The 27,779-nt window shown below is 40.8% G+C and overlaps 2 protein-coding genes across 2 annotated transcripts in view; one reads left to right on the top strand and one right to left on the bottom strand.

Annotated features, from left to right (window-relative positions):
* The first annotated feature begins 320 nt into the window (after positions 1-320).
* Positions 321-3,229, top strand: LOC107838542 (G-protein coupled receptor 35-like). Its single transcript, XM_016681275.1, has one exon. The coding sequence runs from the start codon at positions 668-670 to the stop codon at positions 1,538-1,540; it is 873 nt and encodes a 290-aa protein (XP_016536761.1). The 5' UTR covers positions 321-667; the 3' UTR covers positions 1,541-3,229.
* Positions 3,230-3,913: 684 nt separating this feature from the next.
* The window catches only part of LOC103151230 (semaphorin-6B-like), a 37,095-nt gene continuing 13,229 nt past the window's right edge, over positions 3,914-27,779 (bottom strand). The window contains exons 2-17 of the mRNA XM_007571169.2: positions 23,296-23,419; positions 21,326-21,437; positions 19,316-19,376; positions 19,172-19,234; positions 16,591-16,689; positions 16,419-16,509; positions 16,031-16,150; positions 15,124-15,212; positions 14,143-14,360; positions 13,919-14,050; positions 13,545-13,694; positions 13,282-13,458; positions 11,502-11,642; positions 10,671-10,748; positions 9,545-9,606; positions 3,914-8,410 (exon numbers count right to left, since the gene is read on the bottom strand). Of these exons, the coding sequence (XP_007571231.1) occupies positions 7,425-8,410; positions 9,545-9,606; positions 10,671-10,748; positions 11,502-11,642; positions 13,282-13,458; positions 13,545-13,694; positions 13,919-14,050; positions 14,143-14,360; positions 15,124-15,212; positions 16,031-16,150; positions 16,419-16,509; positions 16,591-16,689; positions 19,172-19,234; positions 19,316-19,376; positions 21,326-21,437; positions 23,296-23,416 (2,700 nt within the window). The 5' untranslated portion in view covers positions 23,417-23,419 and the 3' untranslated portion in view covers positions 3,914-7,424. The remainder of the gene's footprint in view (positions 8,411-9,544; positions 9,607-10,670; positions 10,749-11,501; positions 11,643-13,281; positions 13,459-13,544; positions 13,695-13,918; positions 14,051-14,142; positions 14,361-15,123; positions 15,213-16,030; positions 16,151-16,418; positions 16,510-16,590; positions 16,690-19,171; positions 19,235-19,315; positions 19,377-21,325; positions 21,438-23,295; positions 23,420-27,779) is intronic.

Genomic DNA, 27,779 nt, shown 5'->3' with positions numbered 1-27,779 from the left:
TTATTTTTCATTCTAAATGAATATCCTTGTTGGACTTTTATTTAAGTGCTATTCTCTTTCAAGATACATTTACTTAATGGCAGAATAAATGCAATGTACATTATGCAGCAAAGGAAATTAGAAGATCGGACATATATCCATTATGGAGATGATAAGTTTTGGACAGTCGATGTGCCCCTATTGCATAAGCGACACTGAAGAATGACTGATATCATTAACGATACAGGGAAGAAGCTTTTTAGTTATCTAGCTTTGCTAGCAAAGTCGTTAGCTAGCAGCTAGCTAATAGCACAACGACAACAGCCTAACCTCTGTATGATAAAAATACTGAATCGATAGATCAGAACAGTTTTTCCTCACCTGTCTGTCTCTTTCCCCTCAGTAGTTCTTCAGAGTAAACCAGACGCAGAGGCCGGTCAGTGTCTGTTGTATTTCATTTTGGCAATCTAAACAAACATGAAACTTTTAGTCTGACTGACTGTGGGAAAAATGCTTCTGTGTGTATTATTTATATACTGTGTGTAAATATCTGCAATTTGCTTGTTAACAGACTTTAAAGACAGATTGAATTGATTACGTAAAATATATTGTTAATATTATCAAGGATCAACTGATGTCATGGTCACTGTTTATTTATGATTATTTATTTGTACAGATAAAGTAAAGAATGTGCACAAACGCCACCAATCAGACCAATCAGACCGATGCTCATTGCACCTACAGCGTCCTGGAGGGTTTGGGTTACAGTCTTGTGTTTCTCCTCGGTTTCGTCATCAACGGCGCTGCTCTGTGGGCCTTCGTCGCAAAGCGGGCCTCCTGGACCGACACCCACATCTACATGCTGAACTTGGCTCTGGCTGACTTTCTCCTGGTCCTTTTCCTTCCCTTCAGGATTTACGACGCCTTTTTCTGCCTGCCCAAGACTTGGCTCTGCACTTTCCTAATTTTTATTCACTTCATCAACATGTACGCCAGCATCCTGACCACGTCAGCCATCAGCCTCCACCGCTACCTGACCATCAGGTTCCCGCTGCAGGCCAGATCATGGAAGAGGAGGAAGGAGGCAGCTGTCGCTGTCTGCTTGCTCATCTGGGTGTTTCTGGTTTCAGTTGTTGCTGTTTTTCACAACGATAACCATTATGAAAAACTCTGGACATGCTATGAAAGATGTAAAAACAAGAGAATCAGTCCAGAATTCACCTCGATCCTGTTGTCTTTCGGCTACCTGGCTCCTCTGCTGATAATTGTGTTCTGTTCCAGTCGGATCATCTGTATTTTGAAGAAAGAGCAGGACATGTCAGAGGGAAAGAAAAACATTGTTGGGATAGTGAAAGCAAACATGATTGTGTTTTTTGTCTGCTACACGCCATTCCACGTTGCGTTTACAACCAACTTCTTTTCAAAGGTGCCACCAAATTGGACGCCGTTCACTTATTTACCAGCTCATGTGTTTCTACAAGTGTCTGACTGGATCGCTTCCACAAACTGCTGCTTTGATTCCATCAGCTACTATTTTTTATTAAAAAAATTTTACACATAAATTAGTGACTGCTACTTTTTCAACAGCTTGCAGAGTTATGTAAATGTTTCATATACTGCACAGTTTCCTGTTCACCTACTTTTACCGCAGTGTAGATGTGCAGCGATGCTCGGAATAAATTCATCTTCTGTCGCAGCAATATTAGAAGTTTGTTGGGGGAGGTCTCTTTCTGTTGTGAATTTGTAGTTTTCATATTTATTAGTAGTCAATGAACAGGCCACCAGTCTATCACAAAATGGTCAAGCAGATAAAGGATGAGATGAAGGGGTTTCAGTGAGAAAAGTACATATTAACTTCAGGACAAAACACCTTGTAAGGTTGCGGGCTGAGTACCAGAGTTATTATCTAAGTAAAACTGCTTCTGGACCAGCATGGACTGATGGGCCACTTAGAGTGGAAGAGACAATAATTATAAGACCAACATATAAAACCACATGCCTTGTGGCCTCATGAAACTAAAATTACAATGTTCATCCATCAAGACAATTGTCACATGCGGAGACAAAAGGGAACAACATGCCAAGCATTTAGTACAAGGTGTTGCAGAATGTGTGGGTGTTTTGCTACAAGGAGAGACTGGTGCACCTCACAAAATACTTGGCATCATGAGAAAAAAAAACATTCTGTGAAGATGTTAAAATAAAGACACCACCTGGTAAGTTAAGTGGGTCATCCAAATAAGCACCAAGTGGTTACAGACAATAAAGTCGATGTTTTATAGAGCCCATCATAAAGCCCTGATCTCAGTATCATACACCCTTATAGTGCAAAGTATCTGTTTGCTGTAGGAATCCGCCAAAACTACCTTAGACTGTGAGACACTTGTGGAACAATACCAATAGAGTTTAATTTTAGTCATACACTCTAAAGCCAAAGTGGCAAATGGAACTACTAAACTTAAAGAAAGTAACAACCCCCGTCTGTTTTCAAAGTGTATGTTAGAAAAGCTTGGTTGGATACGTGAAACACTCTAAACTTTTGATCCTCTCAGTGATTTCCAAAAACCTGTAGAGCTATTCTGGACCTCGACTCTTCGCACAGCAGCAGCAGCCTGCGTCATGCGTGACACCTCAGACAGCCAATGCTCACTTAATACAATTGCACCCATGGGAGTGATTCTCCTTTCCTTAAAGGTTGCATTCAGCATCCAGCTCCCTCTAGTGGCACAGGAATTATGTGTGCCAAAGGCTCAGAGTCTGTTCAGAGGATTCTCACTCTAAATGCACCTATAGATATGTTTTTGTGTAACCGTACGCCTTTAAGTTGATTAGTGGATTCAGAACCCCACACAGGATGACACAAGCGCTCAATTACATAATGCCATTTAATAGCAGTACTGATTATTATCAGCTGCAGCGTAGTGACTGCAAAAAAAGACATTACAGGCATCAGTCAAATGAGAAAGTTGAGCAGCGACTGAGGTCGGGCCTTCAATCCTAATCTAAGAAACTGAAGGAGACGGCTAAACTCTGTGCTTAGCGAAAGTCACATCAGGTCATTTTACATACGTTTTATTCACAGCATTGTCACCGAAAAAAAAAAAAAAATCTTTCGCAGTCTTGTCTTAAAAGACAGAGGACAGCGACATCCCTTCCCCCCAATAAACCCAATACACGATACATTCAGGATGATTATTTACACTATTCACAAATGATACAGACAGCTCCTTCAAAATAATAATAATAATAATAATAATAATAATAATAATAATAATAAACTAAAGAAACAATGACAGAAATTTGTGCTTTTCATTATTATCGCACAGTATGATGACCACAAAGAAAAACAAGATGAGCACATTCACTAATCAGGTTGGAGATCTCTCGGTACGGCAGTTTGGTTGGCAAAGAAAGATAATCACTAGACTGCGAACAAACCAAAAAAAAAATCCTCACAAAGGAGTCACACAGTGTTCCCTCGATGCGTTTTACAGTCCATTTGAAGGTTTGCTTGTAAAGTATTCAAGAATCGTCGTCATAAAAACGTGAGCTGAACACACAGTTCATGTCATCTGGGAGGGAGTACAGAAACACTGCAACCGTAGCGGGCATGACAAGTAGAGTCAGTATTCAATCGTACATATTTACAGTGTATGGCATGAAGAGTTAAAGTAGCATTCGGCAACAAAGAGGGGAGCTGAAAAAAAAAAGATCTCAACAGTACAAGCCAAAATTTTGTAAAAAAAAAAAAAAAAGAAGAAGAAAACATTCAGCATGTAAGGTCAAAGGCATACATATCACAAGTATACTGCAATTAGAGAGTTCTTCAAAACCACAGTACATGAGAAAGGTGCACTGCTGACTGAAATGGACTTCATCATGGCACTTAAAGACGTTTCTCTCAGTTTTTTTTTTTTGTTTTTTTTTTTTTTGCTTTTGCTTCTGTAGGATCAGGCATCAGTAAGTCTTCCATCAGCTGGGTTTGGCACAACGATGTGAAAAAGACACACTTGTGACTCGGTGAGATCCATCTTAGAGCCAGTTGATATGAATCATTTGGATATAAAAACATTAATGGCATGAAAAATGTTCTGCCTTGCAAGCCTGACGCCTGCCTATATATGTATATATGTATATATATATATATTTTGGAGCTACAGTCTTACATTATCATTTAGTCTAAATCAAAGTTTCATATGTACATTTAAAGTATATATTGCTGCCCAAACAACCAGCATTCATTGGTCAAATAACAGACTAGGACTGACGAATCAAGCCTTCTTGTAAAGTTATGATCAAGTTTTATACAGTGCAGATAACGTTTAGTGGCACCCCTAAACATATGTTTGAAACTTTAAAATAAATAAATATTTTATAGCAGCTGGATGCGCTCACACAAAAAAGTTTAGAAAAATGCACCCTTTAATTTAAGGGTGCATTTGTTGAGGGGGGGGGAATTAGTTTTTAATAAAACATTCAGTGAAACATGATGGTAGTTGTGACAATCCCTTTGAAAATACACTTATTTGACACAGTTTTTTTTAAATTGCTTTGTCTGATTAGAGTTTTACAAACTTCCAATAAATCACCCAGGCTGTTGAGGAGGATGGTAAGAGAGATCAAAAAAAAAAAAAAAAAAAAAGAGTGGCGTATTGGGAATCACCAAAATCTTTATAAAAACTTTTAGATGCTATTTTCATGTGAACTGCTTGACTGGAAGCGGTTTTGGAAAAGAGCCTTTGCTTTCAGCATAAACGTAAAAAGTTGATGTTTGCTAAATTCATTGGGATTTATACGTAGCCACATGCTGTGGGCATGACTACTTTCACACAGCATGTCTGTATGCTCAATTTCAATTTTTTGCAGAAATCCTTTTTTTTTTTTTTTTTTGCGTGGTTGTTCATGCTACCAACTAAATGCGACTGCAATCAGACTTCTGTGTAAACGCGACCCACATCCACAGAAGAAGAAAGCAAATGTTCACACAGCAGCACATTTTTACGGAATAATGGAACTAAAATTGTCTGTTGAGTGATTTCAAAGTTATTCAGCGATGGGAACTGACAGGATCGCCACCAGATCATAACAAAACGATAGAAGCTAACAAAAAAGACTTCTGTAAACTCGTCTGTCTGGATTTGTGCAAGGAGTGGTAAGATTGTGATGTGATGCGCTCCGCTGACGCAGACTTTTTTCACAAGTTTCATAAGTCGAGGAGCGCCTTTGACTTAATCTGTCAGTGCCTCTCCTTAAGACTCGACAGAACACTCATCTCCAGAGACATACAGGTCAGATAACACGTGACATAACGTTTCAGACCGCAGACACTCTGAAAACTATCGGATGCTAATCTGATTTTGCGCAATGCTTGGTGGCACGAAAAAGTCAGACGTGGGAAAATCCAGATTTGGGCTTGCATTTGCTTAGTTTGAGCAACAAAATAACTATGTGGGTATAGAGTGAAATAAGAAATGAACAGGTGAGAAATTGATGCATGCAAATTGCTAAATGCAGTGATAGACCCTATCACTGAAGGGTCTATTTCTCTTCAATGATAGAGTCCACATAGTCATGGACTTGAGAAGAGAAATGTTGCATTAAAATTGTTTGTCACAAAGGAGATTCTCACAACCAGTTGCACACATGCTAGAGAAAACCTTCATAGCTAGAAAGCTATATTAGGAGAGTCAAAAGTTACAGCAACTATATTAGTTCCTGTCTGCTGTATCTCTCATTGAACTTCTTGGACCAGCTCTGATCCTACTGAAGACCTGTGGGGTTGAACTGAATAAAAGAGAGCATATGGCAAAAATATTTGAGTCTGTCATAAGAGAAGTCTATTTCCCATCCTACTGGCAAACTATTAACACCCAGAGTACCAAAAACTGTGGCCCCCTCTGAGTCTGACAAAACTATTATTTCTTCACAATTTAGGATTTTTCAAAGGTTTTCAGAGGGATATTATGTTACCGCAGTAAATGATGAATTTATTTTCAGCCTTTCTCTCTGTCTTTACCAGGGGTGCCAATAAAAGCCTCCAGTACTGTATCTTTAGTCTCTGCTGTGATGTGAAGCTGCAGTGTGTAGCTCTAAATGTAGAATGCTTTCACAGCACAGGACACTTTGATAGGTTGAATATACAGTTCCACTTGGCGGCGGGGGACATTTCCATTCCCCCTGCTGCCTCCGAGTTGAGCCAGAGATTTCAATCATTATCACTGTAACTGTCACATTGTACTGTATCACATCCAAAAAGGACCTTGACCCACTGTAGGGCTACAAAGGAAATATGCCCAAAAACCAGGCTGGGCTCTATAAATATCACTAACCCAAGTGTTTAAAAGGAGACTAAAACCCAAATGACGGAAAAGGTCTTTATATATTGCAGCGATTTGAGTTTCTTCTCAGAACAACACCTCTGATTCCCCCCACCCTTTATGTCCTCAATTCAGCAAAGGCTTTTCCACATCCGTCCAATGGCGTGGCGCAGTCCCACCAGGCGTCCTTGAGGAATCATTGGTCATTAAAAAGAACGGGGCGTGTGTGTGGTGGGAGGTGGTGTGGTTCGGGGGGGGGGGAGATGGACAGCTGAGATGCTGTCATTACACAGAGGGTGCAGTTGGCAGGAATAGTGCTGACACTTCAGTGCTGCACTCTGCTCTCCACAGGCGTGAGTTATGGTCCCGTATCCCTGCGTGTTAGAGGCATTTGGCACACAAGTCATGCTTTTTCGTAGAATATATGGGGTCCACCTGTACAGTCACGTGTAAGTTCTATGTGCGTAGCAAGGTGAGGGAGTATAAAAAGGAAATCAGGGAGGGATTTGCTTAGACTCATCTGTTCAGTCCCAGTGACTGCCTGTTGATTCACCTCCGGCTTTAGATACTTAAATAGTCTTCGGAGTTTGCAATTTTGCTTCAAGTACCTTGTTGGCAATCAGAGTGACAGGAAATACACTTAGGAACAGATGGCTGGCAGTCTCTGTAATGTCAGAGAAGGGACAAAGCATCCAGTCAATTTGCAGAAAGGAAGGCATTCTTTAAATCTTTGTCCTTATCCCCAGTGCTCCCGGTTTGGTTTTCTTTCCATCTCTTTTTTCCCTCCATCCCCTCCTCTCTTTCTCATCCCAAAGAGCTGGAGGGAAAGGCAACTCTGCATTGCAGACACAGCAACAACCTCAGCCGGTCTGACCAATTAATGAGAGCGAGGATATGAGTGGCAGAGCCAGCAGCCAGTTGAAGGCAAAGGCTCGTTACGGGGTGAAGAGGTTTGCCTGAGAGAGTGAAAAGAGAGAGGAAGCTGGATGACAGTGAAATATAGATGTGGAGAGTGGAGGATGGAAAAGGGAGGGAGAGGGATTGACAGAATGAGGAGAAAGGAGAGAGATCCATGGAAATTTAACGGCTCGCTCCACACATGGAAGGAATGCTTCACTTCCTCTGAAATCACTGGCCTGCCTGAGTCCTATCACTGCAGTTTTTCTTGCTCATCAGCTGGCTGAGATCCACCAGCTCCCCCAGCTCCCCCCGCTCCAGAGCTCCTCTCAGCAGAGCCCTGCTCAGGCCTGGTGTGTGTTGCTGGGACATGTAGGCCTGACCACCGGGAGGGGGCATGGTGGGCGGCGGCAGGGGGACGGGGACCATCCCATGGCTGCTCAGGATGTACCCTTCCGGGGCCGGCCAACGCAAGGGCAGCGGCTCGCTGTACTCAACAGGGGCACTTGGTGCCGAGACTACCCTCCTGCGCTCAGGAGAGTCCTGAGGGGTCATGGGGTAGACATATTCTCCTGCAGACTTCCTAACGGGGGCCCTGGGGGTGCCTTTCCCTCCTTTTTCTTGTTTGCTCAAGCAGACATAGTGCTGACGTGGCGTGTCGTTCCCCCGTCCCTCACCGCCATGTCTCCCCCCTCCACCCTGCTGAAAGAGTCTAGTGGTCAGGTAGACAGAGGGCGGCATGCGGCAGGGCGAGCCCAGACCAACAGACCCTCCGCCAAGGTACGTCTGGCTGGTGTCCCAGCCTCCGGAGTTGGAGTCAGACAGTCGTAGGCCTCTGCGTTTCTGCTGCGGGGTGTGCTCGGGAGTGGGCAGGAATCCCGGGTCAAGCTCTCCCGATTTGACCCAGCCGTTGGGCATAACAAACAGGGTCTCCCCACCCTGTGAGCACGAGCGCTCGCCACCTCCCTGCCTCGTGACGCTCAGCACAGAGCCGGCCATCCCGCCGGAGTTACTCAGCAGGCCCCTCTCACGCCGCTGGATGGAGGACTGGGAGCTGCCGCCGTGACGACGGTTGGCAGGTTTGTGGGCCATGATCCAGCACACGGCGAGCCCGGAGAGCGCCGCCCCAATGGTGAAGGCCGAGACCGCAGACGCGACAAGGAGATTGAGGGAGACCAGGCTCTCTGGCTCAATCAACAAACTCTGCTGCAGAATTCCTGCATGATTGAGAGACATAATCAGGAAGGCGACAAGTTAGTGCAAATGGCTTCCTCAGGCTCCAGTCTGAAAGTATTATTATTATTATTTTTATTACACATAGAAGTAGCCTGTTACTTAACAATATTTTTCAATACCTACAATAACACACTTAGTCACACCGGACATTATGGGGTTACTTTCTGGGAGAATTAAGACAATCTTCTCTCCAGTTTGTCCTTGAGGCCTCATGAGCTCCAGGTTCAGTGAGGCCTGCACTTCTCATCAATACAACCCAAACCACACCAGCTGACTCTTTTTTTTTTTTTTCATTTTCATCCTCACTCTTTCCTTCCATTTGCCTGACCTAAGAATCTCTCCTCACATTGTACCATTACCTCAATGTTTCCACCCAACTCTAATCGCTCCCATCTGCAGACACAGGGCTTGTCTGGCTCGACATATTCCGAGCTTTCCCCACAGTTTGGACGAGAGTCCACCAGGTCGGTTGTCTGGCGTTGCTTACCTCTAACAGGGAAAGTTTCAAGGAGTGAGATAAACAGAGGATGCTTAAATATATAGCTTCGAGACAAATGTTTAGGATCAGAGCAAAGGAATATGCAACCCGAGCTTGTTTTGTTATGTTTTGGAAACTCTTAGCAACTGAACTGAGGCTAAACTTCAAATATATTCTCTGTGGTCCCCCCAGCACTCACATCTGAGCCTCTCTATGACACAATATGACATTATGCTAAAGCTATTTCAGGGTTGCTCACCAGCAACCTCCTCAGATCTCAACTACGTTGACAAAGCAAAACCTCAGAAGCCAAAGGATGATGCATTTAGTCTGGATTTGTCTACGCCCTTTTTCAGACCAAATCTGAATAAAATATGTCACACTGACTGGGGAGCATTCTCGGCTCGTTATCTTCCTGATTCAGGTCGTCAAAGACAAAAAGATGCTGGGTGGAATAGATACCGATGAGCTGAGATCGGTAATGAATTTCTGTTTTCTTCCATTTTTTGGTAAAGCCAGAACATAATGTTCACTCACAACTAGACAGCTGCAGTGAAGAATTGAGCCACTAGGTGGAGCACTCAGCGACTCTGCTAAGAGGACCCAGATGAATCCATGTTATGCTGCTGAAACTTACCATCACAGTCTCCTAGATGGGAGGTGGTGTTTCCATATTCCACATCTTGTTGAAAGGGGATTCTGTAGTCACAAAAAGAACCACATATGAGCATCATTTTTTTTATCATAGGGAAGAAAACCACACTGCTCAAAATTAACTGTATTTGGGTTCAAATGGGAGATAAGATGATGTTCATTACCTAAAAACAGTTCAATTTAAAAGAGACAAAGATGTTAGCTGTAATCTACGATGTTAATCAAGTACGATGCCGTCAGGCTGTTGTGCATGAAATCAATACGGCACAAAGTAATAAATTATCCATTGTAATGGGATACACTGCTGAGCTCATTATTGATCTTCCTCCTCAGCAGGGTCAAAGGCGAGGGTCAATGATGCAGGCTGAATTAGAGTTTTTTTATACTTGTAATGTAAGAAATTTAATGACAAATGCGTACAGTTACCATTTCCTCATAAACCAAAACATTAATCATAATTTGTCTGTAAATACATGTCTTGAATAACTATTTCATCTAAATACATAGCTGACAAGCGTTTAAAAATAAAAAGCTTTCATGAGATGCATTAGCACAGACATAATAATAATAATAATAATAATAATAATAAAAAAGTTATGGTGGACTAAAATTATAAATAAAATGCTTATTTCTTGGAAAGCTTATTGTTGGTGTGTATTTTTTTTCTCTCCACATAAAGTACATCCAGCTAAGTGGTTCTGTATTTACAATATTGCTTTCCAATGACAAAGCCAATGACGGAGCTACTGCTGCTTTTAAATGTGTTAATGCTTTTCATTGCATTCTGCAGCTCTTCTCTATTTAAATCTGTTGCTAAGAATTTGATTTACACTGCCACAATCAGAATGTTTTACAATAATGAGCATAATTACAATTTTTATTCATTACATATATGTACTCTTATTGCATTGATAACTAACACTAAATGATAAACAACAACAAAAATGGATTGATTATTTTATTTTCTGCTTTTTTATTGGTCTCACACCTGCAACAACCAAGAAGAAAAAAATAAAACACTCAGCATTTTTCCTATAGACAGTAACTCCAGTCCACCTGCATAGATTAAGAACCATTCACAGTGTTTTTGGGGGGCTGACTCCCCTCACCTTGTCCCTGGCCTCAGAAAGGAGCAGGTACTGCCTCTGGTCCATCCACAGTACGGATCTCTTGAGGCGAGACAGCTCCTGAGGGTTCACAGAATTATATTGAAAACGAGTTAGCAAAATTCAAATGTCTAGCAATTAGGATTCGGAAACATGTTACAAACTTATTAGAGAGAGAGAGAGAGAGTTGCTGGTTAGTTGTTGAAAATAAACAATGAAAAGCTGCATCAGTGGGTAAGGGTTAGCCATGAGGACGTCAGGAGTCAAAAGGTGAGAGACAGCGCAACATAGGACAAAAATCATCCACACACACTCACTCCTGGAGTAATCAATAACTTCACAGCCAAGAAACAGCTTAAAGGAATCTTCTTTTTGCACCAAGTAGGAGGACATTTTGAATGCAACCAATCCGATGTATGCTCGTTCTGGGAAGCGGCTGCAGTGCACAGTGCTCTACTTTCACAAATAAATTCCTTCTTTGTATTCATATTCAACCATCATCCCACAAAAGCCTCTCGCTTCAAGGCAAATATTATTTTCTGGGGAAAACCAACATTCTCGGAGTGAAAAATAAACCAAAACAAACTAGCTGTGATTTGACAAACACACATAACTTCCCTCATCTGCTGGCTCAAACAAACAAACAAACAAACAAAAAAAGACACAGAAATGCAAAAGTTGTATGTGGGGATGGCAACAGCAACGAGAGGAAAAAAAAAAAATCGGGGATAAAACCAGCAAAAAAAAAATAGCTTTGACTCCTGCGGTCAAATAAATCTGACAATGAGACTGTAAAGAGCAATAAAATGATAAAAGTGGATTTATGTCACTCACTTCATGCAGCGAGCGTGCAGGTGACAGCGAGATGTGGGGACTCTGACCAGACAGGAGGGGAAGGCCAGCAGCAGAGTGTGGCTGGTCCGGTCCAGTGTCAGGGACAAGAGCTGACGGGCCTGAGGAGAGTCCTCACCACACCTGGAGACAGAAGCGTGAACATTCAGGACAGGACGTACGGAGGAGCAGAGGGCCCTGTCCATCATTTTCCAGCCTGAAAACTAATCTATAAGATCAATCCAGACAGCAGACTAACAGAGTAGACTGACAAAGCAGAAGAATAAATGATCTGTTTGTTCATTAGGCAACACAAAAAAAGCTCATTTTAACTCCACTCAGGACTCAGAGCTTCCCCACTGTTACATCGTCACGTACAATCGTGGAGGCACAAAGCGTATCGCTGCAGAATCCTTATTTTTGCACTTATGTATACAAGTCTGCCTTTTTCCATTTAGACTTTTACTATGATAAAACAGCTCGTGATTTTGAACATTATAACTTCTCTTAGAGGAATTTATAGAAGAGGCAAGATGTAAAATGCTCTATTAAACAGAAAATATTGTTATGGTTTGTTTTTATGAAGTGCTATTGTGGTAGTGTTTCCCTTTCTGTCTTTCTGAACCATTCAAAACTTGCTGTAACACGCTCAGTAAAATATTAACAAATACCTTAACAGTCTAGAAGTAAAATAAAAATAAAGATAAATAAATAACAAGAAACTGAAAGTTTTTTTTTTTTTGTTCCTGCAGACAATATTTGAGGAATGTGTAAAAATACAGTACCAGAAGCTGAAACCTGACAATAATATTCTTAAATTCTTCAGTGACATATTGGTAATTCTTTTTAATTTTATGTCAAACGAACCTTTCCTTTGTGTGCTTTCATCTTCTTAAAGGATAACTTTTTAACTTACAGATGTTTGAAAGAAAATCAGGAAAACTCCTCATCTTATAAAACAAAAAACAACTAAGAATTTTTGAAGTGATGGTCTATTAACAGATTAGAAGCGGGTAATATTGTATCTGATTCAGATTACTTCAACCAAAGGCTGAACTAACATGATCAAACCTAATACAGAGTTCTACTGCCTTAAAACCCAGCCAACTCTTAAAATGATCACAGCACTTTAAAAACAAATGTCATGTTTGCATTCAGAGGTTATTTACAGAGAACCAAATGGTAATGTGCTATTTTATAGATTTTTTTCCCCAAAAAAATTTGCAAGAGCTAGGAATGTGTTTTTTTGTTGTTGTTTTTTTGCAGATAACTCTTTTCTTACTTATTTTAATCCCCTAGCCGCTTAATACCGTAGCGTGTCTTCACGTGGATGATGAGAGCGAGGCGTTTTCGGTCAAAGAAACCACATTATCAGGGGTGCTGACTTGACACTGATGGACAGTTAGATTATTGGTTTGTTGTATGAGTGACTGATAGGCTTTGTTTCAATATCCTTTGCTGCGAAGACCTGAGCTCAACACAATTTAATGCATCTAATGGCTTCCATAACGCTCAGCTCTGAGGCTGTTGCTCAGAAAAAAAATGGTTATACATTTTGGTTCTAATTATATGGTATAAGTTACCTGTAATGGATATCATGGTTTTAGCTGAATATGCTTTTGGTGCAAAGCAGGTATTTAAGAGGATACCGCAAGCGTAAGCGATCGTCCATAAGTGGAGAGCCCAATTGGGAGCGGGTGCTGTGGGCCTCTATCTGGAACATTATGCCAAGAACTGCAGTTTATTGGCAATAAGCGATAAGGATCTCTTGACTCCCACTCACTTCTCAGGATTGAATCCCTCCACCTCCTCCAAAAACACGCTGCTGTGGGAGACTGAATCTCCACCAGAAATCATTAGGAACTTGAGAATGGTCCCTCGGGTGGAGCCCAGGAACAAGACGGTGCGGTTCTTGTGGGGGCCAGCTTCTGTGTCTACCACCATGGCTGTCAGCTGGTACCTTAGACGAGGTAGGACAATAAATCAGAACATTAAGCAAATCTACCTGCATATTTTCCGAGCTGACAAAGACATCAATGTGCATACCTTCCCATAGTCTTGACCACCCAGGGTCTGTGTCCCAGCAGCGGCACAGTCTCGTCCATTAGCGGATGAGTCTTCACAAAGTTCAGGACCTCGTCTGGTAAAGTTGTTGAGGTGCTAAATCTAGATCCCTGCACTGCACACCCGCCGGGCCTGCATAAATAAAGAACACCCCACAGAAAGGAGAATTGGTTACGGAGGACTCGTTTTCATAGCCGGATAGGTTGTTTTTATCTGAAACGCACTGACGGAGCCGTGGCACGGAGAGCTGGAGCTCATAAGGGAGCAGCAAGAAGATTATCTGTGAAACAGATGCTCAGGAGAGAAGTGCTGCAGTGCTCTGCTGGATTTATTATTATTTTTTTGCTTCACATTACCTCGGTTTAGGCACTGCTTCGTCTGGTACAGGTGTCCAAATAGACTCTGGGGATTTTTGCTCTTTAAATCGGCCCTCGAAAACATGAGCGAGCTGCTGCATGTCGAACACGCAAACCGCAGAGCCCGGGATGCTGCCAGAGAGAGAAAAGGAGAGGGAACTCCGCTGATGAGAAAATAATGATCTCTTTCCAGCTGCATGTGCACGCAGCGCGTCTCCGGCTACCTGTTTGGCGGCGTGGAGAACAGACCCAGGATGACGTCCCGTCCCTGCATGTGGATGATGTCGCTGGTGGCGTGTAGGAGGTTGAAGTAAAAATGGGAGTCTCCGGGGATGGAGCAGTTCAGACGCGCCTTCAGGAATGTGGTCCACTGTTTCTCGAGGACACGCTGAGAGCCACCCAGGTCTGATTTACACACGCGAGCCACACGGGACACCATAACCTGGGATGCAAAAACAGAGATATAGACACATTAGGAAAGGAATAGTTTGGATTTTAAAATAATTATAATAGTAATTAAGTGAAGTTATTATCAGTAAATGCTCATTTGTCTGTAATAGATGGATGGTGTATCACAATGAATTTGTACAAAAGTAAAAAAAAAACTGCTACCGCTTTTTAAACAGAGGGCAATATTTTAGCTGATCAGATTAAAAATATTCTTGTTTGAGAAGATTCAGAGGGCATGCAAAGTTTCAATTAAAAAAAAAAACAACTCTAAGTTGCTTTGACTTCATCTGAATATCTTGTCCTGTTCCACAGACGGTTCTCCACACAAATGTCTAAACAGGAAAAGCTGAAGGACGAGTCATTAACTTTTTCAGCAAAGTAAATAAAGCTGAAAAACAATTTGGTGTGTTACTGTGCTGCGTTGTGAAGTGACCAACATTTTTTTAAAGTTTATACAGAACCAATTAGTGACTCGGTATAGACCATTTCCTAAATGACTCAAGTCATTTAGACCAAAAACACTGAGGCATCTCGGGTGTAAACATTTCCACTTTGAGTTGCTTGAATTTGCTTAAATCAGCTAAAACGATTTCTACCAGATAGGATTTATTCACTTTCCCACCAACTCGCTGCAAAAAATGGCATTTTTCTACCACAGGTGAAGGAACTATTCCTGCTGCCCGCAAATTTCCAGAACCTCGCAGAGCAGCAGAAAACAAAGAAGGTAACATGACAAAAAAGGAAAAAAGAAAAACCTTCTCTAAATGGTGAAACTCCATGGCCATCTCTCTAAAGAAGAAATAAATATGTGGCCCCCACTCCATGGCACTGACAAAGTAGGGCTCTGAAACATAAGAAGTGACAACACAATAAAGCAAAACAGTCCCTGTGACAACAGCCTCATCAACCTCAAACACTGTTGTCCACCACACTGACTAATTAAACATTCATGTCCTGTTTAATCAATCCTTATAGACATCAGGGAAGATGTTATCATTATCATTTATTCATCTTGCAAGGCTTCGACTTGCCCGAGCTTGCTTCTTCCCCCCTTCGGGCTGCCCTGTTCAGTGGGAGAGACTAGTTAAGACTTTGAATCTGTAGGGACTCTGGCTAACCTCAATACATCAGTCTGAGTGCATTCCTATTATAAAAAGCCTATTAAAGGGAGGCCTGAAAATCATGTCTGGTTCTGTTAGAACACACTTATTTTTTGCTCTACAAACTTTTCGTATCCATGTGTCAGACTCCCAAAATAGAATGTAGTGGTATTAACCTAATTCACATATATATATATATATATATATATATATTGCAACCTTTACAATGGGTAAAGCAACCTATTGTAAAGGTTGCTTTACAATAGCAACCTTGTAAAGTCATAAGCTTCAAATCATTTGGAGCTCCTGGGAGAACAGGAAGTTGTTTTAACAAACACCTGTAGCTCCAGAAGGACATTTTGAAGTCGCCTTAAGAGAGGCAGTTAAAGTACATTAAAGTTAACATTCAGAAAAAGGCAAGTCTTGCTACAGGTAACATTGGTTCAATTTTCTTTCAGCAGAAAAGATAGCATGGGTGGTTTCAATTATTTGCTTGCTGATTGTCTGTTGAAAGTGTCTTGGCCTTGACGGTCACTTTTAAAGTGCCCGTTTCCAAAAGTACCTCGAAACCATTTAGAGTCGTGCTTCACTGTGCGGAGAGCTGGGCTGTCGCCGAGACTGCGATAGATCACCGCGTCGATGGCCAGAAAATCTGTCACAGTGCCGGTAAAAAGACTTCCATCTAAGAGAAGGGAAGGAGGAGAGAGGGACGATGGGAGGAGATTATGGGGGAGAGGGGGGAGATACAGACGGAGAGATAGCACAAGGTCAGAAAGATTAAAACCAAACAAGCAATGCAGGAAGAGGCCTGGCTATAAATCATGTGTAAAGGTAAACCTGAGGGCGTGGACGTTTTGGAGCATGGAGCTGAAAACTAACTCCTACGTCTGCTAAAAACAAAATAAAAAAAATTGATTTTATGCCCTCGGGGAGCAAAGTCGACCTCCTACCTGCGAATAACGCCACATTAGCGTGTCGAGGATCGTATGGACACCGGGCCATCCCGCTGACGGGCTCTCCTGCCATTTCTAGAGTGTCTCGCTGCAATAAGAGGCGCAACATAAAGACAACCCGACTGGGAGACACTGAGATTCTCTTACAGGCAGACAGATGAGTACTAACGGTGTAGTTGGCACACAGGGGGTTGAAAGCGTTTGTTCCACATACAAACAGGCCATCGTGCTGGCTGAGCAAGACCTTGATGAAATTACGACACTCTCCCTGCAGGGAAGAAGAAAAAGAGAAGATGAGGAGGAAGAAAAGAAAGGAAGTTCAGGGCATTGTGAAAAGGAGGATTATGAAAGGCTAAGAATCAGAGGAAGAAATGTGATAACAGCCCTAAGGTGAAACAAAACCCTGAACTGCACTCTCTCCAAAGAACAATGGGGCTCTGGCTGTAGTCTTCAAAGTAAAGGCTGCACACTGAAGTTTAAAAATCCTCTCAGTGAACCTGGGACTTCGTAACCCTGTTATCGGGATTTGGTCCATCTGTTGGATTGCTTCAGAAGAATAAAAAAAAAAACTGATCATGTTCCTCTGTAGGCAGATCAGCAATATATCTATTTAATACAATTTTAGCCTCTTTCATTGGAAAATCAGCAAATTAGGTTTCCTCTCGGAACATTTGTCAAACCTTTCATTTGTGTCCATCAGAAGAACACGATCAGACACTTACTTTTGATTGGAAGCCATACCTTCATGCCTTGATAAATCCAACATCTTTGTCTTTTTAATAAGTGCGGACCTACAAATGTCCAAAGCAGGTTCTGCCTCTGCAGGTCACTAACGGCTAATAGTTTTTTATGCTAACGCTGAGCTAGTCCTGTTCTTGATCTAATTTTGTGGATCTTGTTGTGTTTTATTTTATGTCCCTATTCTCTGAGCTTATTTTGTTAAACTGTGAACAATTGGGTTCCTGCGCATTTATAGTCCTTTATTCAACCATGATAAAATGATATGCTCATCATTGCTAACCTATACCTCTCGTCTCTTTTAGGAGATATGTAAGTCCTTTTTATGCAACTGGACAAGGTATTATTAATACATGCTTTGATAAAAACCCAACATGATTCTAGCACCACAGCTCTTTTTGTTTAAATCTTTTTTAAAAAAAAACTTTTTTTTGTCAGCTTTGGCTAAGAGGGGGACTGAGTAATTTCTCCTCAAACTTTCAAGCGTTGTGCCATTTTTTAAGTTAATTTTACAGACACAGATTGTCCTCTGTTGTCCCTAATAATAATAACCTACGACAAAATTGGTTTATATTTAAGATGAGACAAAGCCAATCACTCAATAAGCAAAAAGGAACAGACATGTCGGACATTTTTATTATGTCGTGAACATAAAATGTAAAGTATCAGTCAGCTGAAAAGTTAAAAGACCAGCTGCATAGATCAGTAATTCCTCTGCCATTCATGATCCTTTAGCTTCAAATTCAATTCTTCTGTAATTTGTCATCGAGTATCAAGTGTGTTTAAGGATGGTGGAATGAATCTTCTCCATGAAAATAACCAGAAAGGTAAGTTGTTTTTTTTCCCCTCTAGGATTTGGTGAAGAAGCATTTTTAAGGTACAGAATAATAGAAGAATAATCTTTGCCATAATTTCCCTCTGCTTTTGCAGGGTCCTTGTTGACCAAACTAACACAATAGATGTTTTCAAAACTCTCAGGAAGAAAATCTTTGTCTGCATTGCAAAAGCATATGATGGTAAATAGGATGTTTTTGGAGAATACGTAGCAAATCCAGCATCCACTAACTCTGACAGCTTACAGATTATAAGCTTCCGAGTTAGCAAACTGAAAAAGCAAGCAGAGACTGATTTAACTCTGACACATAATTAGAGGGAAGGTATAAAAATAGTGACAATCTTTTCACCTGAGTCGTGCTCAAAACGTTATCGACTGAAGTCATTAAAATGTTAGGATGCTCTCCTAAAAACTTCAGATCTAACACAATAAATTGTTACAGGCGTATAGAGGGCTGTATTATACTACTTTGCTTGACTATCTTTACAGTTTTTACCAAATCTAAATTTAATCTTCTTCACCAATGCAGGTGTATTTTCTGCCTCACATCCTTGCTGCCTCTTCCCTTCGCAGTCGGTCTTTCTCCTCGTGTCTTCGTTCCTGTTTTATCTCCGCTTTAATTCTTCCTTTCTTCACTCCTACACTGTCTTGTCTTTTGATCCGCGCTCTCACAGCCCAGTGGCTGCCCTCTCCTCTTTATCTGATTCGTTCCCTCGTTTTTATTTTTCCTCCACCCACACACGTCCCGTCGTTACCTATGCCTCTCTTCCCCACCTGTTTTCAATTACAGCTTCCTCCCGGAGGCCGCATCGCTTAGCTCTTCTCGGTTTGCTCAATACAAGTTCCTCTGCACGATAAATCTTCTTCCACATGTTAGGTCAGGCTTGAATTTTGCCAGTGAGCTGGCTGCACTCACATACTCTTTTGTTGTTGTTTTTTTAAAGCAACACAACTTTTGTTTGTTCTTGTGTTTTCGAAGGCTATCGACGCGTGCAAAAAAAAAAAAAAAAAAAGCCTTTCAAGCTTCTTTCGGCTCTTGTAATGTTTTCCTGCACCAGCTTGATTGGATAATTTACTGCTTCTGTATCAACAAAATCAAATTTGCGCTAAGCCCCAGATGTAGGTGCAGCCTCGGGAGAAGAAAGTCTCGTAAACAGCTGCCGCTTGAGGGTTTTACCTCATGTTTGCCCTTCATCCGACACACTCGAATGTCGTTCTTGTTGGACTCCCAGGTCCTTTTCTGAAACACACAAGTCACATGCTGAATTCCCTGCATTAACTGTACAGGCATGTCAAATGTCAGCTTTTTAAATACTGATACCTTGCTGTAAAACATTTCTTCGCCTGCCATGTTGTCCAGCTCCACTCTGTACAAGTCATCTCTGCAAAACATGACAAATTCCTCAAATTCCTGTTTTCTCACTCTTAACTGTTTCAGATCATAAAAGAACTGTATTGAGTGCTAAAGCCTTAGAAGTGTTTTGTTTTTTTTTGTTTTTATTTTACCTTTTCCAGCTTCATTCTGCAGGCCAGGAACTGATCTGGCCGAGTTAATTGTGAGTTAATTACTTCCAGTACATGTGGACCCATAAGTCTGCACATCATTATCTTGGACTTGGACTAATTTGGTCTTGCTCGGTTTATCCCCTTCATAAAAGAAATCTTCATTTGAAAACTGCTTTTTGTGCTACCTCAGGTCATCTTTGTCGGTTTTTAAAATGTGTTTATGGAGATCTGAATCATTTAAGTGTGACATAAAGCAAAAGAAAAAAAAATCTGTAAAGTAGAATATCCTTTTTCGTTGGACTATGATCAGACGTCTAAGCAAAGCTGAACATCTCATTCAGTATAAATAAAAAATGGTGAAAAAGCTCAAATCTTTAACATTTTTAGCTTGCTCAGATAATTGAAAAAAATGCAGTAAATAAAACACTTCATCAGAAAGACAGAATGGAAGATTTATGTGTAAGAATAATGTCTCTGCCACATGATTGTCTCATTAGTATTTGCTTTAAAAAGCGATCACATTGATTTTCCTAATGAGGTGACTGGGGAGTAAGCATTACTGTATTTTCTGCTGCTCTCTTATTTATGCTTGAATGAAAGTACTGTTGTTGACTTAAAAAAAATGTATCAAAATATCATTTATGTCAGACAGCCATCTGGTTGTGTTTTATTATGAGTCACTCCCTGACAATATTCTGATTAAATGTTCTGAACGCCTGGCAATAAAACGGCTTATTATGGCTTCATTACGGTACGAGTTAAATTACTGTTGGGCAGTTTTAACACCTTAGCTACAGTAGGGACAATTTTAAAGGGATGGGTTTTTTTATTTTTAAATCGACTTTCCTCAGCTTTATATCATGTTGCAAAGTTACTCCCTCATCAAAAAACGAAGCCAAAGTGTTGCTTTGATTCTTTCACGCATGTCATGAATGTCTGAAACGTTTGCTCTCACAAAGTGACGACTATTTCCTCGAAGCTCCTCCTTAGCTGCAGTGCCAAGCGCCACGGTCACTCAGCTCCACCAGACTACGGACAGCAGCAATTAGCAAACACCTGGTGGAATTGTTAGCCTGCTAAGCTAATCATATGAACTAGTCCGACGCTCACTCACAGCAGCAATTAGCAAACACCTGGTGGAATTGTTAGCCTGCTAAGCTAATCATATGAACTACTTCTCAGTCCAATGCTCCCAATAACGACATAAAAGAGAAGCACTGTCGTGATGACGTGTCTGAAAGAGTGCGAGGTTATTTTACGTCAAGGCGTCAAATTAGAAAGTCGAGTTTCTTTTAAGTCATCTTTGATACAGCATTGACGATAAAATGGTTACCGGATTATGCTACAAAGTGGTAATATGCGCCTGGAAAATACATTTACCCTTTAGATTGTTCGCCCTATTTTGTTCACTTAATGCAATCTATTTCAGTAAACCATGTTGGCACTATATGCAGGAATTAACTGAGCTTTAAATGAGTATTTGTTTACACTGATAAAAAGATCAAGGACCTATATTGGTCCAGTTTTTATTTTCAGAGTTGTCCTCCAATCAAGGGTGCACGCACATTTAATTATTTTCAATTAACAGAGCTGCCTGTATTTGCCTGTGGCCCTGAGCGAATCTTCCAGCAATGTAAGGTGGTTTCTTAAAGACGATTATGAATACATTCACAGCTTTCACTTGACATTTAAAAATAACAGTGAATAAATTATCACTGGAAAAAAAAAGTGATAATGTCCCCCTGAAGAGTGACAGCAGATGGGATGAAAGCAAATACATATTAATGCGAACACGTCATAGTCGGAGGTGGTTGCTGTTGGTTACCTGGCTCCGATGTAAAGCGTGCGGTTGACTTGGAGGACCGTTTGGATGTGCAGCTCCTGTCTCAGAGCGGAGCGATGGGCTCTGCCCAGGAACACGGGATATCTCCTCACCACTGCCGTCATTACATAGACATATAAAACGAGAGAGTGACATGCATAGCAAATGAAAATGCATGCGCCTGGCTCAAGGACTTCCTGAGAACTGTGGGCAGAATGAGCGCCTTCTTCGCTTCTATAGTTACCAGAAGTACACGGGCAGGCTGTAAAACACCTTCTTTAACCTTCACTTTAATAGTGTCTTCAATCATTCTTGATGGCTTTGTTAAGGCAAACACAGATAATAGGCAGAGAGGAAGGTGGAAGCATGCTAAACACTCTTATCCTGTTTGTCTTTCTTGATGTGGTTGTTTCCTGCCACCCTATAACGCAGGTTCTTTACTTTTCTACCGCAAATAAAAAATTCCTTCGTCTCCTGTCTGCATCTTAAATAAACTAAATTACAGAAACGCTGTGCATTTCAGACAGTAAGACAGCGTTCAATTGAAGATCTCGTCAAGAAGTCGCTGACTCCAGGAGACAGATTAAATGTCTCTCTGGCCTTCACAAGAGATTCATTGCCACATACCTTCTTCCAACTATGGTCATGTGACAAATTAGTACACCCTCCTGCAGCCTAAAAGTTTTTAAAAACACATTTGGACTCATATATATTTAATATCAACATTGACAACAATGAAAACAAAATTTAACAACAAAAACTAATACCAATACTTGCTTGACTGACTAAAATCAATCCCAGACGTATCAATTATTAGAACATTGATACACAGGGTTTTCTGTGTTACTAGGTATTGCAGTGAGAGTGAGCAAAACGGTGAGATCAGAACTGTCCGAGGGCTTCAGAAAGAAGATTCTAGCGGACTGGTAAGACACTTCATGAGGTCTCATAAACAACCGCCAACATGCCCGAGTCTGTTACCCTAAAAGCAGACTGCAATATGCTAAAAGAAGTCTCCGAAACACTGAAATGTACTCACAGAACCTTCCTATAGCAAGCTCTTAGTATTGTGGGTATAAACAACTTGGGAGGTGTGCAAAAAAAATAAAGCTCTGTACCAGTACTGCTGGTTTAATATTCTTTAGACAGATAAGTGTTAACCTGAATTATTAGGACACAATAATAGATGATGTGCTTGGCATAGACAAAATACAGACTTCGAGTTCACCCTGATAACATCCACAATACTACCATCTGTAAGAAAATCCTTGAGGAAAATCTAACATGACAATAACTCAAAACATACCAGTGAATCCACAACTGAACCTTACCCTCACTGAGGAGATGTTGGGTGCCTTGAAGTGGTGTGTTTATGCAAAAAAAAAAAAAACCTCAAACATATCACTGATAAATATGAAGAGTGGGGCCAAGCTTTCTTTAGACTCATAAACACTGAATACAAGAAAGCTATTTCACCCAAAGCAGATAACACAAGTTATTAGAGTGTGGAGTGTCCTAACTTTTCATCAGCTAGAAAACACACTGTTTTTTACACAGTCTGTCAAATGAGTAAAAATTGTCTTTTTATTTATTTATTTATTTTTCTTTTCTAAAGATGAACATCAATATATGACCACTTATTAATAAAGAAAAAAAATAAAGAGTGATCCTAATTTTATTAGTTTCATGAATCACTAATGTTTTCACACTCTCTCTTCGTTATGGGTCTTCAATTAGGAAAATCAACCCTTTTACATGAATATGAATCTAACATGCTACCATATGCAGAGGGAGTGGATTTTCGTCATTTATCTGTATGCCCGAGCAGTTCTACACCAGCTCCTCACCAAGACTGATCCTTGACCTCCGATTTCCACATCCTCCACAGAGCCATTCATCAATGCCGCACATACTCTCATGCACTCAGACACTCTCCCCCCTCCCCACCGCATGCAGAGGGGAAGGACACATACCCTCTACAGGGACGTAGCTGAGTGGACCTGGCTCCTCTGGGAATGAGCCATCAGCCAGCTGAAGCAGCAGGAGAAGAAGCGCTAGGGGAGGAGCCACTGTTGCCATGGCAGCAGCACACATGCACTGTTAATGAAGAGAAAGAGAGAGAGGAAGAGAGACATTTTTCATTTTGTGCTACTGTGCAAAGTATGTCATGTGTGCATGCGTAAGAGTGTGTGTGCATGTCACTGTAGTGACACGTTGGATTTTTTCAGAACAGAAGGGTTGTCCAAAAAGTCTCTGCTTGTCTCTGCACATTTGTGCACGCATGTTGCAGCTACTTCCCATTAAACAATTTGACTTACGGAGACATTAAGACAACCGAGTAATGGTCTGAGTTCACTCAGCAGGGTTAGCGTTTCCAAAAAAAAAAAAAAAAAAAAAAAACACACACACAGGCAAGAAAAAGGAGGAAAGAGATGTACACAACATCTATGTGAAAGAACAACTTTTAAATAAATACAACAAAGTTATGGTGAGCTGGGGGTTAAAATTTTTAATGTTTTTATCAATATATTTGCAGATTGAAAAGTAAGGCTCAGGAGAGCAATGAAAACTCACTGGAGTTAAAATTTTGCCAAACGTATGTATCTAATATTTCAATTGACTTCTTTGATGTTATTCAAATTGACTAAAATGCGGACAAAAAAAACAGATCTCTGCAAGATATTCAAATCATTGAATCTTGTTTTTAGAATTGCTGTGTTCTTTGGTCTTCATGACGATTTCCTCTAACCAATCTTGGAGGCTTTTGCAGGGAAGCTGTATTTAAACTGAGAATAAAATACACAGAGGTGAACTCTCCTTTGGGTAATTAAAGAAAAAAAAAATTAAGAACCTTGAATCTATTTTTATCCACCTCATAATTATGCAGTGCTTTATGATGGTCCATGACAAAAAACACAAAAATATGCACTGAAATCTATGGTTGTAGTGTGACAAAATGTGAAAATGTTCAAAGATCATTAGGCCAAGTTCTAAAAGAATTAAGAAAAAAAAAAACACCAAGATGCACCTAGAGACCACACATTTGAGGGGAATTAATGCAGTATTTTTAGATATAATTTATCTAGAATTTCATCAATGCACCCAAAGATTCAATGACATTTTTGGCAGTCACAAAATGACCATAAAACTGTACATGGATTTAAAACAAACACAAACCCTACAAAGTTTTCCCAGAATCTGCTAATAAAACACAAACCAGAACTGCAGGTTAATATTGCCAGACATAAACTTCAAAGACGCTTGAACATGGAAGCTTTCCTACATTTTCAGACCCCAAAGCATCGCTTTTATAGTTTGCTTCTTTCATGTGGAAAAAAGCAAAGAGGAGATGCTGAGAGGCAAAAATAAGACAAAAATGAGTGGAGTGCGGAAGGTGGAGCACTAGGATATTTTCATCTACAGAAAATGTCCTGGAAAATGTAAAGTTTGAAGAAACATAAATGAAAGGAAATGTTTTCAAAAATGTGGGCAATATCAGTGCTACTGCAATCAAATCAAACCGTGAGCCATGTTCCATGATTTTCCCAACCCCCACTTATTTCCTGTCATCCTCCATCTCTCTACCTGCATCACCCAACCTCCTTCCTGCATTTCTTTTTCTATCTCTCTCTCACACACACACACACACACACGCACACACACACACACACACGCACACACACACACACACACACATTCAAACTCACGACTGTTTTCAGCGACAGAGCACCAGGTAGATGTGTTTGTTGCTAAGGTGATTACTGCTATTTGAAGCACACAGATGCCTTGCAGATGCAGCAGCCATACACTCGCACACATGAGCGCAGTCACCTGTGCTGCCAGCAACACAGATTTCCCATAACGTTGACTGACAAGCTGTTTGTAGACATCAGCAAGGTGATGAGGGCCGGAGACTATACTCAGGGGGCACTTCAAAGGAAATTGTAGCCTGGAGATTGCAGGTTTGACATAAGCTTCCTCATCTGTTTCCTCCTCCTCCTCCTCTTCCTCCTTCTCATTCTCCTCCTCCTCCTCCTCAGAAGCATCAGGGGAGCCCTGAAGGGGAGGTGGGGGATTTGTTTCATGTTAGTCTCCACTGGGATTCCCTGGACTAGGACTGACAAGGTTTCCAGGTCAGCCTCATTTCATTATAGCCATTTCAAATCAAATTCTGTAAGTCTGAGTTGAGTAAAAAAAGGTAACAAGAGTTAAACGAAGAATAACTCTTCATTTTGTCTAACTTAACCGTATTAATTATTTCCACTCTGCGTTGCAGTCTGTAAAAAAAAGGAAAAAAAATGCCTTCAGATCACCTAAATGTTACATAAGTGCTACGAGTTTATACCTTTTATTTAAATATGATATTGTGAAGTAATTATTATTGTTACAGTTATTGACACACCTAATAATTCCTACAAAATAGATGTAAAACTAAAGCATGTGAGATATCCACCAGTGGATTTGCATAGAGAATGACTCAAAGATTTCGTCTCAAAACAGACAAAACAAAAGAGATCAAACGTGAACTTTAGGAGAACACAGCAAGTTACCAAACGCTCCATATAAATGGCAACGAGACTGGAACTATTAAAGGGGCAGTATTATGTAAAATCAACTTTTTTTTTTAGCATTACATCATGTTATGAAGTTATTCCCTTACTAAAAACATATCTGCAGTGCTGCCTTTATTCTTTCATGCATGTCTGAGAACTCCTTTAATCTCCCATGGCAACCATTCAACTATGCAACACGCAATCGCCGCCTTTGAGGGTGAAGCTCCTCCTTGGAGATGAAGTTTCCAATCTTCTGAGCTTCTGCATTACAGATCACCCCTATCTCATGATTCCAGCCACTTAGCTCCTTCAGACTAGCCAGCAGCAATTAGCAAACACCTAGGGAAACTGCACATCTGCTGAGCTCATTATGTGAGCTACTTCTCAGTGAAGCACCAGTGAAAACTGTTGTCAAAGGGTTAATAAAGCAGCGGTGTTATGACTTCCTGAAGATGGACTTTGGAAAGAGCAGGAGTTTTTAAAGAAACACAAGTCCAATTTCAAGACGTTAAATTATGAAGTCAACTTTTTTTAAAGTTATATTAACATAGAAAGCATTTTTGTTACAACTGAAGGTGACATAGTTGCTTGACTGTGCTGTAAAATGATACTATGTGTTTCGAAAATACATAATGCTGCCGACGTAAAAACAATTCCACAGCACAAATAATCTATCAAGGATTTCCAACAGCTGCGATGGAATGGCAACCTGTCCAGGGTGCACCCTGCCTCGCGACCTTTGACTGCTGGAGATAGGCACCAGCACCTGTCGTGAGCCTGCAAGAATAGGTGTGCTAGATAATGGATGGATGGATTTCCAACACACCTGACCTAAGGAGAAAGCTATTTTTAAGAAAAACAAAGGTTCTTCTTCCCTATCAGACTAAAGAAAGACTTGCACATCTGAGGACGATAGAGAGCAGAACTGTATTTGTACAGTAATAATCCCTGTTGAAATGCAGTGAACGATCAGCTGCTAATATTGTCTGAATATTGTTTGGATGTCTGCGCGATAATCCGTAGATTTGTAACTCACTGTTTACACCGCAGTGTTTGCATGTCTGTCTGTAGAACTTATGTTATTAGTTGCCATGTTGTAATGTGCAGAGAAACATTGTTCTGTATTCAAGTTGTGCAGCTCCTGACACATTGAAAAGACCAGATAACACAACATGTCACTAAGGAAAAATTTCTTTATTCTCATAAGTAGTGAAATGCCAGCCAGAAAATACATTAAAGTTTGTGGTTGGTGTGACAAAATATGACAAAGTTCAAGGGGAGTGAATAATTTTGCAAAGTACTAACAGCAGGTTCAAGGAGTAAAATTATGGGATGCACGATCACCTGCAAACTAACTCTCCTCATTACCTAATCAAAGAAATCTCCATATGCTAACAATAGAATCTCAGTCTTGCACCAGACCACACAGAAGAAATGCAGTCAAAATATGTTTTACAAGTTTGAAAAAATAAATGATTTTGTAAATCATAATTAAATGCTTTCCAAGAGCTGTGATATACGGGGTTATATACAGTCATTGTGAGAGTCCAGGGACTACCTCAGGGTGTCCAAGCAGGACACACCCTGTAAACCTCCAAAGGGAAGCGACCAAGAAGGCAATCTAATCAAAACGATGAAAAAACTCAGCTGACTCCTTTCAAAGTCAGGTAGCAGTGGATCTACTCTGAGCTTCCCCATCTCTTAGGCTGAGCCCAGGCAGAGGAACAGAGGAAGATCATTTCAGCTGAACGTACCCAGAATCTTGATCGCTCAGATCTTTTCATATCTCATTATTGCAGGTGAGCTAAGAGCTGCACGCACATTGCTGCAAACAAGCCCTGAGCATGTTTCTGTAATAAAACTCTGTATTTCTGAAATTAAATATTTATTGTATGACATGAAAG

Source organism: Poecilia formosa, unplaced genomic scaffold, assembly GCF_000485575.1.
Source record: "Poecilia formosa unplaced genomic scaffold, Poecilia_formosa-5.1.2 Scaffold275, whole genome shotgun sequence".
NCBI classification, from domain to species: Eukaryota; Metazoa; Chordata; class Actinopteri; order Cyprinodontiformes; family Poeciliidae; genus Poecilia; species Poecilia formosa.
This window is presented reverse-complemented; position numbering and strand designations above follow the sequence as displayed.